General features: G+C 42.0%; 1 protein-coding gene across 3 annotated transcripts in view; it reads left to right on the plus strand.

The window, feature by feature from the left end:
• The window catches only part of SLC25A13 (solute carrier family 25 member 13), a 178,217-nt gene that overhangs the window by 94,225 nt on the left and 70,040 nt on the right, over positions 1 to 13,952 (plus strand). For all 3 annotated transcript variants that reach the window (XM_032874629.1, XM_032874639.1, XM_032874647.1), the window contains 4 exons: positions 7,190 to 7,336; positions 9,385 to 9,523; positions 10,270 to 10,363; positions 10,574 to 10,658. In XM_032874629.1, the coding sequence (XP_032730520.1) occupies positions 7,190 to 7,336; positions 9,385 to 9,523; positions 10,270 to 10,363; positions 10,574 to 10,658 (465 nt within the window). The remainder of the gene's footprint in view (positions 1 to 7,189; positions 7,337 to 9,384; positions 9,524 to 10,269; positions 10,364 to 10,573; positions 10,659 to 13,952) is intronic.

The raw sequence follows: 13,952 nt of genomic DNA on the forward strand, positions 1-13,952 counted from the left end.
TTCATTTTTAACATGTGAGTACTTTTTAAGTTGGACCAGATGGAGATGAAGTACAGCTTCGGTATTGTTTCATCAGTACAGCCCCACCTTGGTATTCCAGAGTGAAATGAGTGAAAGTGGCTGTTATTTGCCCTCCCCTCTTCTCGGAGATTAGATTGTATTTTGTGTTCAGCTGGAAGGCGTTGCTAGTTTGTTGATGGGTGACGGGAGATGTCGTCCTGTCCTGGTCACTTGGAGGATTAGATGCAGGACACGTGGCGTTCATGTTGCTCTTTCTGCTCTCAGGGCAGAGGAAATCAGAATTCACTGTGCTGCTGTGTCCATGGTGTTTGTCTGCTTGCTGTTTTGCTGAGCAGCCTGGTGTGCAGGCTTTTACAGTAATGTCCCGGTAAAAATGAGCATCTCCCCAGCCACTACCCCCTGTGAAGTTTAACATTAAATCTCAAGAGCGAGGCAGTCGAGATGGATGAGCTCTGTACTTGGTTTCTGCTGAGGTGTTGCTGTGTGTGCAGGCCCACAGGCAACGCTGCTTCTAAAGACTCCTTCAGTTAAAGGCCCCATCCAGTGACCTGGGGAGGAAATATCACCCTGAACTCTGAAAGTCTGACTGCGTGGGTAGAACATGGGGGCACAGAAAGGTGTTAAGAATGGGAACTACTTATCTCTCTACCTAGTCCTTTACTAAGTTCTGTTTTTTGTTTTTTTTTTTTTTAAAGATTTTATTTATTTATTTGACAGACAGAGATCACAAGCAGGCAGAGAGACAGGCAGAAGTAGGCTCCCTGCTGAGCAGAGAGCCCGATGTGGGGCTTGATCCCAGGACCCTGGGATCATGACCTGAGCCGAAAGCAGAGGCTTTAACCCACTGAGCCACCCAGGTGCCCACTAAGTTCTGTTTTTAACTCTGTTTAATAATATGTGGATCTTTATTTTAACCAGATTTTTACCCCTCCAGATTAGCAAAGGATTGTGAAAATGAAGCAGATACTTGTATGTTGAAGAGGATACAGGTTCTGATACTCGATGTAATACAGAATTTATGTGAAGGAGGGCTGAATGTGATACCATATTTTTAAAGCGAATCTTCATACACTTTCTTCCTTGTTTTCATAAATAATTATGTGCATTTTTGTCAGAATTCTTCCACCAGGACTCACTCCTAAAAGAGAATTCTTTTGAGTCATACCCTCATTGACAACTTCTTGCTTTTATTAAAGTTCTGGTTATTTTTTTAAAATTCACAACTGTACAAAACACAAAACATGCCAACTAGCCAGGGGTCTTTTTTGGTATTCTTGGCTTTATAATATAAATCATCTGGGTCTGCTGCTTGTTTTGAAGGTCTGTTTTGTTTTGTTTTTGTTCTGATAAATTGTCCTTGGGCTGAAGCACAAACTTGCATATCTGAATAGAGGTGGAGAGAATTTTTGCATTCAAAATATACCCACTTGAAAATTGGAGATATTAAGGAAATGACAGGCCTGGAACTATTAGAAGCATGAATGTTAGACCTGAAGTGGTATAGCCCCCCTCGATATGTTTATTTCTGTACAGCTAGCAATTTTGAAGAATTTGATTTTGTTCTTCCCTCCAGCAGTCTGAATGGGTGTGCTGAAGTAGTTGGAAACGGCTGCAGTAAAAGCCTATTCCATTAATCATCATGCAGCAGAAGAGTGGAACAGAAAACTGTTCGCTGGCAAATAAGAAAGAGAAATTGGGCCTCCTTCCATGTGTTTGAGCACGACTGCCTTTGAGATAACCCTGCGGCTCCTTGCTCTGTGACCTTCTGGCCTTGGGTAAAGGATGGCCCTTTCTCCTTAGTGTTTGCTGTCCCCAGCAACAGCTCTTAGCAAGGGACACTGGTGAGAACTGAGCTCCCTTGGCAGGGCTGTTCTGTCTTCCCAGCTCTGGGTTTCCCACCAGTCCCAGGTCCTCCATTTTATTTCCATACTCACCTTTTGGATACTTGGTTCCATTTTATGGTCACCTGGCTGCTCTTCCTGTGTACTATGGACGATCTCCTCTATTTCTGCTACTGTTATTTTTTCCTTCTGGTTTTTCCTAGGCCATCCGCCTAAAGGGAATAGGCAGTCCATATAGGTTAAGGTTGCGGCTCCAGAGCCGGACCGTCCAGGGGAATGTCCAGTTCATCCTCAGTGTCATGTGACCCTGAGTGGCTCTTGACCTTGTTGTCCCACCTACTAAATGGAGGGGATGGTAGGGCCCACCTCAGTCCTTTGGGAGGATTCAGAGAGATGAAACAGGAAAACACAACAGTCGCTACAGCGTAATACACACTTAATAAGGCTTAGTAGTGGTAGCCTTTGGTTTTCTCCCCTCTGAGATCCTGCTGTCTCTCTTCCCCGCATTTATATTTCTGTCTCTATCTCTAGCTTTCTTTTGTTTATAGCTCAGCTTAAGCCCATCTCCCTCCAGTTTCTCATTGTGGTCAGCTGTCTCGTCTCTTTCCCCTTAGGTGTTCTCCCCCCTGGTGGATTCTTCTGTCTCATCATCCAGGGGGAGAATTATTTGAGGTCTGTCTTGCTCCATTTTTATGTGCAAGTCCTCACCAAAACTTTTCTTGAAATCTCTTATCCAGGTGTCTGTTACAGTGGCCTTGCTCACAGGTTTACCCAAAGCAGCATCAGTTAGTGGTTACAGATCCCAGCCTTGGAGTCAGAGGCTAGCTCAGGATAGATCCCAGCTCTGCCACTTCCTGGCTGTGTGACTTTGGGCTAATCAGTTACCTCCCAGAGCTCCAGGTTCCTCTCTGGGAGATGAAGATCATATTCCTTCACAGGATTATCGTGCGGCTTTAATGAAGTACCATGTTTTAAGTTCTTGGCTCGCCGCTGGCCGGTAGTGAGCGTGCTTAAGCATTCGTCCATTATTGTTCTCCACCCGGTCTGGGCTTCATCTCGGTTCCTGTGGCTGCTTCAGAATGACTCAGCAGAGCCACTGTTCCTTACAAGGTGATTTTTTTAAAGACTCAAAGAACTTACACTGAAAGGGTCTTTAGAGGATTTTAAACCATTCACCTCAACAAAAATCAGAGCTCCCACTTAGTAAGTGCTGGTCATGCATGACGTCTTGTTTTTACAACCCTCCACAGTGGATATTGCATGGGCTCTGAGATATATACTCCCCTAATCCTCCTCGGAGTGTCATGATTGATATTTGAGCTCTGCTCATTCCTGTTCCAAACTCCACAGATTTTTGTCATCACAACATATTGCTTCCATAACTCCCGGTATGAAAATAAACAGGTTCCTTGACTTATGTTCCTCAGCCTGTCATTGCACAGATATTGCCAGTGACTGGGAACCTGCTACTTTGCAGTGTAGACCCCTTCACTGCTGGAGAATTGGACAGGTTAAAGATTTTGGTGTTTTGTGCTAAAACCTGATCCCTATATTTTTTTCTCTGTGGATTTTGTTTTTTTTTTAAAGAAATACAGGGAACCAGTCTAACTTCTTTTTTTACCTGATAGTACTTTTAACCTTTAAATACTTGAATGTAACTCTTGCTTCTCCCGTTTTGTGCTCCTCTGCTCGTTTTGGAAAGCTCGCTCTTTTCCTTATACCCTCATCATGCATGTCAGAGCTCTCCATTCCACTTCTTTCCCCCTGGGTTCAGATCTAGGAGCCATCAGGGTCTGGGCTTTGTGGGTATGCGTTAGGTTCGCCTTAAACAGCTTCAGAGGTGCCAGTGAAGAGCTCTGATTTTCAGCTACTCTGCCATCAATAGCAAGGCTGAATATTTATTTCAAAAGCCATTCATTCTCAACTTAAGTATTTATAGAGGCTCTGTGTGTTGGCTCCCTCAGGCCTCCTTATTTGTCTTTCCTTCACTCAGTCTGTTAGGGTTGTAAGTGAGCAGCGCCAGGAGAAGACTTTGATTTGGTTCCTCTTGTCTCTGCTCTTTTTGGGAGAACAGTCCTAGCCCTTGGAGAACGTAAAAGACATTTTTGTGAAGGAAAGTGTCTCAGAAATTATACTGTTTTCTCCTGAAAATCGACAACAAAATATCTGGAGCATTAAGAATAATTTTAAAAGCAAACTTGAATTTTTGTCTTTTCATAGTTACTAAGATTCCTAAATGTCAGATGTATTTTGTCATCAGATTCCTGACAGGCACATGATCCAGGCTTCTGAGGTGCTGTGCGAAAGTGATAGCGGCAGAGTCAGTGGGCAGAACTGCCTGGGTTTGCGTTCCAGCTTCGCGGCTTCCCAGGAGACTTTGGTTTCCTCAAATGCCATGACAAAGTTAATAGTAGAGCCCACCTCTTATGGTTGCTGTGAGCAGGAAGTGACTTTGAACTGTCACAAACTTTAGAACAGTATAAAGGCTGTTAACGTAGTGGTTGTGTTGGTTGAGGTAATAGCTTTACTTCTTCACCCAGAAGAAGAAATAATCATGACATAAACAGTTGCTCTTCACAAGGCAAGCTGCTTTTGGTTTGAGGAAACACTTAACTAAATGTTTTTACTCTATCCTACTATTTAGAGAATGATGTACAGTTAGCTTCTTGTTTTTTATAGGATTTATGGGTGACCCCAGTCTTTCAGAGCTGTTAGAAATGTATTCTAAAGTTGTTCATCATGAGAGTAAAAGTGCTTTCGTGTTCTGCAGTGGAGGGATCCCTGCTCGTAAATGTTGAATCCTGAAGTGTAGGCACAGAAGTGGGTAGTGACACCATCCCTGTTATCACAGATGCAGCCCCTGGTCTGACTCTGGAGCACCCACCCCCACTGGGTTGTCTGTTTCCCAATTTGAAATTCCAAGTAGGTTGGCCTTAGTGTTCTGAGGAGAAGAGGGGGCCAGGAATTCTGGGGGTGGCCAGGGTGAGTGATGCCATTTTTGGTATCCTGATCTGAGGAGCCCTAGGTCTCTAGATGAGTTATAAGCTCTAGGGGAAAATGGTAACTAACTGAACACACCTTCTGCTGTTGTTGGGAGTAATCTTGCCTTATAATAGCTTTAGCAGTGGGTCTGGCAATTCGAAGGAGACGGTGTTCATTTACTTTCAATTGAATACATACTGTGGTCATTTTTCACTACAGGGTGTTTAACAGTTGGTTTCTTCCTTCCTCTCAAATTGGAGGCACTTATACAGAGAACATCTTTTTGTTTAGTAGAGTGTGATTTGTTCATCAGTTGGTTTTATGGAACACCTATCACTGAAGGTTATATCTGTGGTTTATTGAGTACCTAGTATATCCGAGGCATTCTGCCTATGCCAGTAGAGGGATGAACAGGGTGTAGTCTCTTTTCCCTGGCTAGGTAGGGAAAGACAGGAATATAAACAACTGCTTCAAGTAAGATGGAATAAGACAAGTCACAATTGAGGTGCGAGCTGGGAGCCACATGACCACATCAGTTCTTTTCAGCTAAGAGACCTGCTTATACTTACTTAAGTGGTGGCATTGGAGTTAAGCCTGGAGGAAGTGGTAGGATTTCAGGAACTGGAAAAAGAGGCTGCAGTCTACACCAGGTGGAGGGAGGAGTGCAGACAAAGGTCGGGATGTGTGGAAGGTCTGGAAGGACTGAACATAGGGTGCTGGAGACCAGGCTGAGAGTAGCTCCTTGGATTTAATGATGGGCCATGGTGTGGCCTTTCCAGGAGACCCACGTGGATATATTCTCTGTGCACTTAGGGATTCTGGTCCAGCAGAGAGGTGTGGGGGATTTGGATCTTGGGAGTCAAGCCTTCTGAGAAATCTTTAAGGCCTAGGGGAGTAGAGCGTGAGGACAGAGGGCTGACAGAAGCCTCCTTCCACCAGGGAGATTAAGGTCCCAGAAGAGACTTGGGATCGGGACAGGTTGGATCAAAACTGGCAGATGCCATGACTGAGAAGAAGCCTTTGGATAGGATAAGAACTCTGATTCTTACTGTAGTGTTGTCTTTTAAAAATTTTTTTTAAAATTTAAAATTTTCAAATTCTACTGAAGTAGGAAAGTGTATTATACTGTGACTCACCGTGTTCCCATTATGCAGCTTCAATTATTATCAATATTTTATCAAACTTCTTTCATCTCCCACCTTTCTGGGGGAAGAGAAGGGAGATGGAGCCCTTCAAGTGCCATCAGACTTGCGTCATTTCTGCAGTGCTTAAGTTCGCACTACTTCGTAAGGGACAGTTTGTTTTTACACTACTCTCAGTCATTGTCTTGCCAGAGTTTAAAAAAATAGTGACTCTCTGTCAACTAATTATTCTTCTTTTTGTTTAAATAATTTGAAGTCCTTGCAGTGGTTTTTAATTCCATAGATATCAGATCTCACTCTGAGGGCCTGTCCATGAAATAGGCAATGTCATGTGGAAGATAATGAAGTGCCCTCTGCAGACAGGCTGCTTCTCTCACGCTGCACCTGACGGGGTTTGATGGAGGCTGTTTATTTTGTGTGTACACTAACTCCTTGTGAATCACAACTGAAATCTAAATTGGGCTTCCTGTCTTTAGATGGGAGGAAATAAAACAGTGGTACTGTGAGTTGACCCACATACCACCCAGTTCTTCGTTGTGGAGCAGCAGCCCTCATTCGGGACCTGTGGCCCTCTCCGGATGCATTGTTGTCATGCTCTTGGGGCTAAAGGGGCTACCGTCATCTAGTGCAGAGAGAGAGGGGAGGGATGCACAGGACAGCTCCCCACAACAAAAACTTAACCCTCCCAAAATACCAGTAGTGCCAAGCCTGAGAAACTGTACATTAGAGGAACAGCATATTCCAGAGGAGAAGCTCCTTTTTCGGTTTATTACATCACATGTTTGTGTACCAGGTTACCAGTGAGAATTTTTCTGTCTTCTTTGGAGAGAGCTTAATGTCCCTGTAGATGTTTTTCATTGGATCATCTGCATCACCTAAGTTGGGTTTGGCCGTATCTCTGGGCCTTCCAGACGTCATTCCAATTTTTATTTTCGTTGTGTCCTTGGATTCCAGCAGAACATGGAAGTGATTTGGTTTCTCTGGGCAGGAGATTTAAGGTAGAATGCATTTTCCAAGACATGTTCACTGGTCTGAGCAAAGTTCTGTCTGGGGAAGAAGAGGATAGCTTGAGGGTGTTATTTAACAAACTGGTAATGCTTGTTAAATCAAGATACGATCTGTATTTCTTCACCCTGACTTGAAATTGAGCAGTCTTTTGTAGTAATTAGTAAACATAAATTATTTCACTTTCATTATTTGTAGGAAATACAGTTGGAACATGCAAAACAAGCCTTTGTGCAAAGGGACAATGCCAGGACTGGAAAAATTACAGCCATTGACTTCCGAGATATCATGGTCACCATCCGGCCCCATGTCTTGACACCTTTTGTAGAAGAATGTCTAGTAGCTGTAAGTTTTAACTTGCCCTAATGAAGCAGGTTTGTTTTTTTTTTACCTGGCAAAAGCTCCATAAATAAGGGATTATAAGAACAGTTCTTTAAAATTATGTGGAGATTTTTCAGTTTAAAACAATAACCTTTTCTTATTGTGATCCGATGTATTATCAAACTTATAGACAGTATATTTTGGCTGGTTTTAATGGAGATAGGTTAATTTGTTTTCTGTATCATATGGAATATCTTTAATGTATTAACTGGTTTTATTTATTTATTTTTTTTGGAAGATTTTATTTATTTATTTGACAGACAGAGATCACAAGTAGGCAGAGAGGCAGGCAGAGAGAGAGGGAAGCAGGCTCACCGCTGAGCAGAGAGCCCGATGCGGGACTCGATCCCAGGACTCTGAGATCATGACCTGAGCCGAAGGCAGAGGCTTTAATCCACTGAGCCACCCAGGCGCCCTTAACTGGTTTAAAAAAAAAGAAAAATTTATGATTTCATATTAATTTTGCTGTATATTTTAAGGTATATCAAATTCTAATCTTCACTTTCATCTATTTTCCAAAGCAAAATTTTTTTGAAAAAATACTCCATGCAGATATATTTCTTTTAGTTGTGAGCAGAAGAGAGACTCTAAAGCTTTGATTTACTCATTCATTTAACATGGGTGTGTTGAGGGAACAGTGGCTCATATGGTGGGCAGGGCCCAGCTGTCCTGTGTAGTAGCTTAAATCACAGTGGGTGCCCAGCCACTCTTCTGACCACGTGGGCCTAGGAGGTGGTCCAGAACATTCTGTGCTGGAGGCCCCCAGGCCTTGGTCACAAAATACAAATCACCAGGGATTTACTTACTAAAAAATATAGGCAGTAAAGTTTTCTTCCGGGCCTATGGATTGATCACCTATAGGTTTGAGGTCCTAGAATCTCCTTTCTAAAGCTTCCCAGGTAATTCTGATGATCCTGCAGATTTGGAAACCCTCACACAGTGCTTTTGTTAGTCCCAGGGAGAAGACTTCTGGAGTGTTTCTACCACATTCTGGGGTTCCCACAATGTTTACCATAGGCAGGAACTCAGCGTAGCTTTTCACTTTCATTTTATTTTTTCCTGGTACCTCTTTTTAGAGGTACAGAATTCTGAGAAGGCCTTTCCACTCTGCACTGTGTTAATCTAGCTCCTTTCTTTGCCTTCCCCCATCCTTCCCTACTCCATTTTAAACTCTTAGGTTAGCTATTTTAAATGATTACTAAGTGTAGATTTATGTGCTTGTTACCTTATAAAGAAGTGCTTTTCCTAATAAATATATTTTGCCTTGTTAGGGAAGGACAGAATTTGAGACCCCAAACTGAAGTTCTGTTCATAATGGCCGTGCTATCTGTTTCGCTTGCCCCCAGGGAAGAAATACGGCTTCTTACAAATTCTGATTATCAGAGTTCTGACCAGTCTTAAACCCCCACCCAAGCATTTGACATCTCATAATTTTACCCGAATACGCTAGTTTGCTAGAAATCCTACCAATGTAAAGTCTGTACTTAAATGAATATTTATTGCCGGTTTTAAGTAACATGACAAATCATGATATTAATGTTAGATTGACCACTTTTCATACTGTGTTTGTGTTGGTATAATATAGTTTTACATGTCAAAGCACACGCACGTGTGCATGTGTATAGTATAGTTGTGCATGTCTAAGCCTCTCAGAATTGCTCATTAGATGAAATAAACAAACTTATAAAACATTTCCAATTGAAATTTGAACTCTAAATTACTACTGGTCCTGTTGTTACAATCCTACACATGTATTTATTTAGTTTTCTAGGACTTGTGTGTGGAGAGTATAAGCTCTGGTCATGATTAGTTGCAGTTACTTTTAAAATTCATTTATAGCTTTTTTTTTTTTTTAATGTGAAAGGAAAATACTTATGGCTATTTCTTCTTACACATGCATTCTTGATTACTTCCAAAACTAGCCTTTGATATATGTATTTCTGAATCTTCTTCATTCTATAAATCCTTTGTTTATTGTTCTTCTCCCTTCTCTTATTTTCAACTTATTTGAGGCTGCTGGAGGCACTACGTCCCATCAAGTTAGTTTCTCCTATTTTAATGGATTTAATTCACTCCTTAACAACATGGAACTCATTAGAAAGATCTACAGCACTCTGGCTGGCAACAGGAAAGATGTGGAGGTGACCAAGGGTGAGTGAGAATAAATCTGAATTTTTGCTAGTATCTTGGTGTATTATTATTAGGGTAAAGAATTGACGTTACAGATTTTTCTGTTCCACTGACAATGTCCTAACCACGTGGCACATGTGTGTTCTCCATCCTTTGATCAGGCAAACAAAAGCAAATAAAACAATCTTCAGCAAATTTAAAATAAACTGAAGACAACCTTTGAATTAGGAAACCATGTAAAATTTCCTGTTTCCAGATCGTGCTAAAAGCTGAGCTCAATTGGTGGCCCCTATAGTGGCCTTCAGACGCACATGAGGAATTCTGTGAGCTCACACTGGTGACAGCCTCAGAATGAGACATCCGCATTTTAATGTTGTTTGTTTGTTTGTTTTAAAAGAGAGAGAATGGCCTTGAGAATTGCACAGCTTCATTAATATAACCTCCCAGGCCCGATGCTTATGAAGGTCTGTATCGGCTTCCTTGTTTTCTTGGACCTGCAGTTTCAATCACGTCCTGTGTCATTTATCCCAAGCCTTCAGTGGGACACTGGGCTTTGAAAGTCAATGTTAGAGAAGCTCTTCTGCAAGCTCCTTACTTACGGACAAATAAAAGAATTGCAAAAATTCTTACCCTGTTTGGGTTTAGTGGAATTCAGTGACTGATAATAAAGTTTTGTGATGTTCACTCAGCCCAGCACCTTGAATTAATGCTGCATTTAGCAGCTATTCCTTCTTGAATCTCTCCCTTTTAACTCTTTTTCCATGCAGGGGAGTTTGTTCTGGCAGCTCAGAAATTTGGTCAGGTTACACCCATGGAAGTTGACATCTTGTTTCAGTTAGCAGATTTATATGAGCCACGGGGGTAAGTAGGCCTTCCCCCCCCAATTAACTTAATAAAAGGAGGTTGGGGGTGGGGGTTGGAGGAGGGCAGCGCACTGGGAGAAAAAGAAGCCAAATAAAAGAGGACTCTGAGATACAGGAACAAAAAAAGGGAACGTTTGCAAATTCCATAATGCAGATTTTAATAAACTTGTATTTTGTTGTTGCTCATGCTTGTTTTTTTCCCCTCCAGACGTATGACCTTAGCAGACATTGAACGAATTGCTCCCCTGGAAGAGGGAACTCTGCCCTTCAGCTTGGCTGAGGCCCAGAGGCAGGTGAGCAAAAGGAACACGCTTGCTTCCTGATGTCTCTCCAGTAGGGTACCCCAAACCCTTTCAACTCACAGTTGCCTTTTCGACACCTATCTGACCTGCCATTGTAACATGTTGCACCAAAAATACAGACAAATTTCAAAAGGCTGCAAAGAGAAATTACTTAAGAGATGTTCTGGTTGACAGAGAGTTGCTTTCAAAGATGGGTTGATTTCCTCACTGCACTGGAAGCCTGTGTCCCCAGCTCCGCACCAAAATAGGCAGAAGATCTTTTCTTCTTCCCTATACTCCGGTGTTGGGGGGTGTGGGCCAGGCGTCCTGTTTTGGTGTCGCTGCCCCAACGAGGCGGCGCACTGCTGACTGAAAGCCGTCTCTGCCCCACAGAGAGGTGCTTCATCAGCTCATTGTGTGACTGCCGTACCTCCCGTTTTTCTGAATATCAAAATGAGATAATTTTGTTTAGTCTGGAGTAACAGTTTGAAGGCTTTTAGACTTCTTTTCTCTGTGAAAGGATTCATAAGTTATGTGGAAACAATTTGAGGAATGCTAAATTTTATTTTATGGTTAACAGAAACCAATCTCGTGAAGTCATGAGAGTCAGAAACTTAAGACACGGGACCTCCTCGTTTAACTCTTGCTCGCCTTGCTGTGGACCAGGATTAGAGAATAAAAGCTTTCATAGCATGTGTTGTGCTTACATGTTGTTTGTAAAGTAAATCCAGTCACAGACGAGCATCGTCTTAGAAAAATACCTCCTTTAAGGCAAAGCCACCTCTGAATCCTGTGAGACTTAACAGTTTTTGGCTTGGAGCTCCGGGTCTGTACAGAGACGCCAGTTTGACCACAATGGGTTGATGCGGGCTACATTTTTAGGACTGGAAGGCCTTGAGCCAGCATCCCTCCTTTCAGCTCCTTGCCCCCTCCCGCCCCAAACGCGGTGGCGAGTTTTGTGTGCAGCATGTAACTCAAAGTGGTGGGTGTGTGCTCAGTAAATCCTAACTAGGCACCTCTGGAAAACCAGCTGGCTGTTGTTAAAAGAGGGAGCCGATGTCCCCGAGTGCAGGAGAGAGCACTGTGTAATCACGTGCAGAGGGAGAAGCAGCACTGCTCTCCTCCCTTTGATTTTTAGACACTGCTTACCAGACGATTATCTCTTCGTCTCTATGCAACTAGCTGTTGGAGAAATTTGGGGATTAAGAAAAAGCAGAGGGTTTGTTTTGTTTCGTTTTTGTTTTTCTCAGGATTCCTTCTGTTCTCCAGCTGGCAGTGGTATCCCACAATTTTTCCTTCCTGCCCTCTGCAGCTCTTGAGACTTGATGGTGGGTGCTCATTGATACTGGCCGTGCAAGGGCCGGAGGAGATTTACAGCAGGAATTGATGGGCTGTGGCTGAGAGGCTTAGAGCAATTCACAAAGGCCTTGCCTGGAATATTCTTTCCTGTATGAGCGCCAGTAGGCCTGACAGCACTGACAGGGCTCAAGCAGTGGCAGTCGTCCACCTGGTAGGCTCGGTGCTAGCATGTGTCCTCAACAGAGGGGTGCGGGAATGGGACTCTTTCCTGTCTCATGAGCATGCTACATTTTGCGCTTCAGAGCTTCAGAGAAGTTAAATGAAAATCTGGGACTCTATTTATTTTTATTTTTATTTTTTAAAGATTTTATTTATTTATTTCACAGACAGAGATCACAACTAGGCAGAGAGGCAGGCAGAGAGAGAGGGGAGGAAGCAGGCTCCCTGCTGAGCAGAAAGCCCGATGCGGGGCTCGATCCCAGGACCCTGGGATCATGACCTGAGCTGAACGCAAAGGCTTGAACCCACTGAGCCACCCAGGCGCCCGGGACTCTATTTATTTTGTCCTTTCGATTAAGAGTTAGTGATAGCAGTAGGTCAGCTCTCCCCCCCATTATTTTCAAAGTATTTTCACTCATTATTTTGATGCCAGACCTCTCTAAGTATTGCATATTTATATCCATATAAAAAAGTAGTGCCTTTCTTAGGGATGTATTTGTCAAAATGAAGTTACTCGTGATTTCCATCTATGCAGAGATAGAGTTGGAAACACCTCATGAAATTCACAGAAGAAATGTTTTACATTCTAAAGATGCATATTTCTGTGTAAAGCTGTTTTCAGTGAAGTCACTTTACAGGAGATTCCAAATTATCTCATTCTATTAGAATTGTAGAACATTGACAGCATCTAAAATTCAGTGGGTTGATAGTTGGGGTTGGTAATTATTTTCTTTGTTCACCTATTTTAATTATCGTGGCTTTTGAAAAAACAAATTTTATTGAATGTATTTATTCATTCAACAGGTATTATTAAGCACTATCCCCCTCATTTGACAACTTTGCTTGACATAAAATTGCTATTTTATTTATGTAGACAGAAAAATGCAATACTCTAAGATGTTCTGGCATCAAAAACATGGCAAGGATAATAGGTCAAAGGGACAATAAAATAATGACTGGCCTGAAGTATGAATTTAGTAAAAAGTGGATAGAAAAGAAGGGAAAGTAACAATTACTTACAATTGTAAGTATTTACAATACAACCACCTAGTTGTAGCCACTGTAAATATTTTGTGTTATCTCTGGGTGTTGGGATGGCCAAAATATTAGTATGTTTTTATATGCATACATATGCCCACAAATAATTTTAATTAAAAACAACATCATACTGCACCAGTCTTTAACATTGTTCTTAAAAGATTATAATGAAATATTTCAAACATTTATAGAGGTAAACAGGATCATATCATGAATACCTTTCTAACTGCCATATTCCTTTTAACCTGTTTTCACTTTATATTCCCTTATGACCATTTATCTTAACATCAAATAACTCTTTTACAATGACATACGATTTCATTTTAAGGCTATAGCATTTTTTTTAAAGTTTATTTATTTATTTAAATAATCTCCTTACCAATTGTGGGACTCGTATTCACGACCCTGAGATCAAGCGTTGCGTACTTTACAGACTGAGCCAGCCACGCATCCCAAGGCTGCAACATTGTTAACCAGTCCTCCGTTACTGGACATGTAGGTCATTTTCAACGTTTTTGCTCTTAAACAGTATTGCTTTTTAACATTCTGGTAGCTTGATCCATGTTCGCGTACATGATTATTTTCTAGTCTGATGTTTTATAAGGAGATCTGCAGGGTCAGAGGTTATGTACAAGAGTTCGGGTGTATGTTACCAAGTTTCCCTTCAAGTTGGTACTCGATTAAATGATAGGTTATCAACTCTTGCCAGGCTGGGTATTGCCATTAGAAAACAAACTATGGGGATAGATG

The sequence above is a fragment of the Lontra canadensis genome, unplaced genomic scaffold (assembly GCF_010015895.1).
Source record: "Lontra canadensis isolate GAN:19392208 unplaced genomic scaffold, GSC_riverotter_1.0 scaffold2, whole genome shotgun sequence".
NCBI lineage: Eukaryota > Metazoa > Chordata > Mammalia > Carnivora > Mustelidae > Lontra > Lontra canadensis.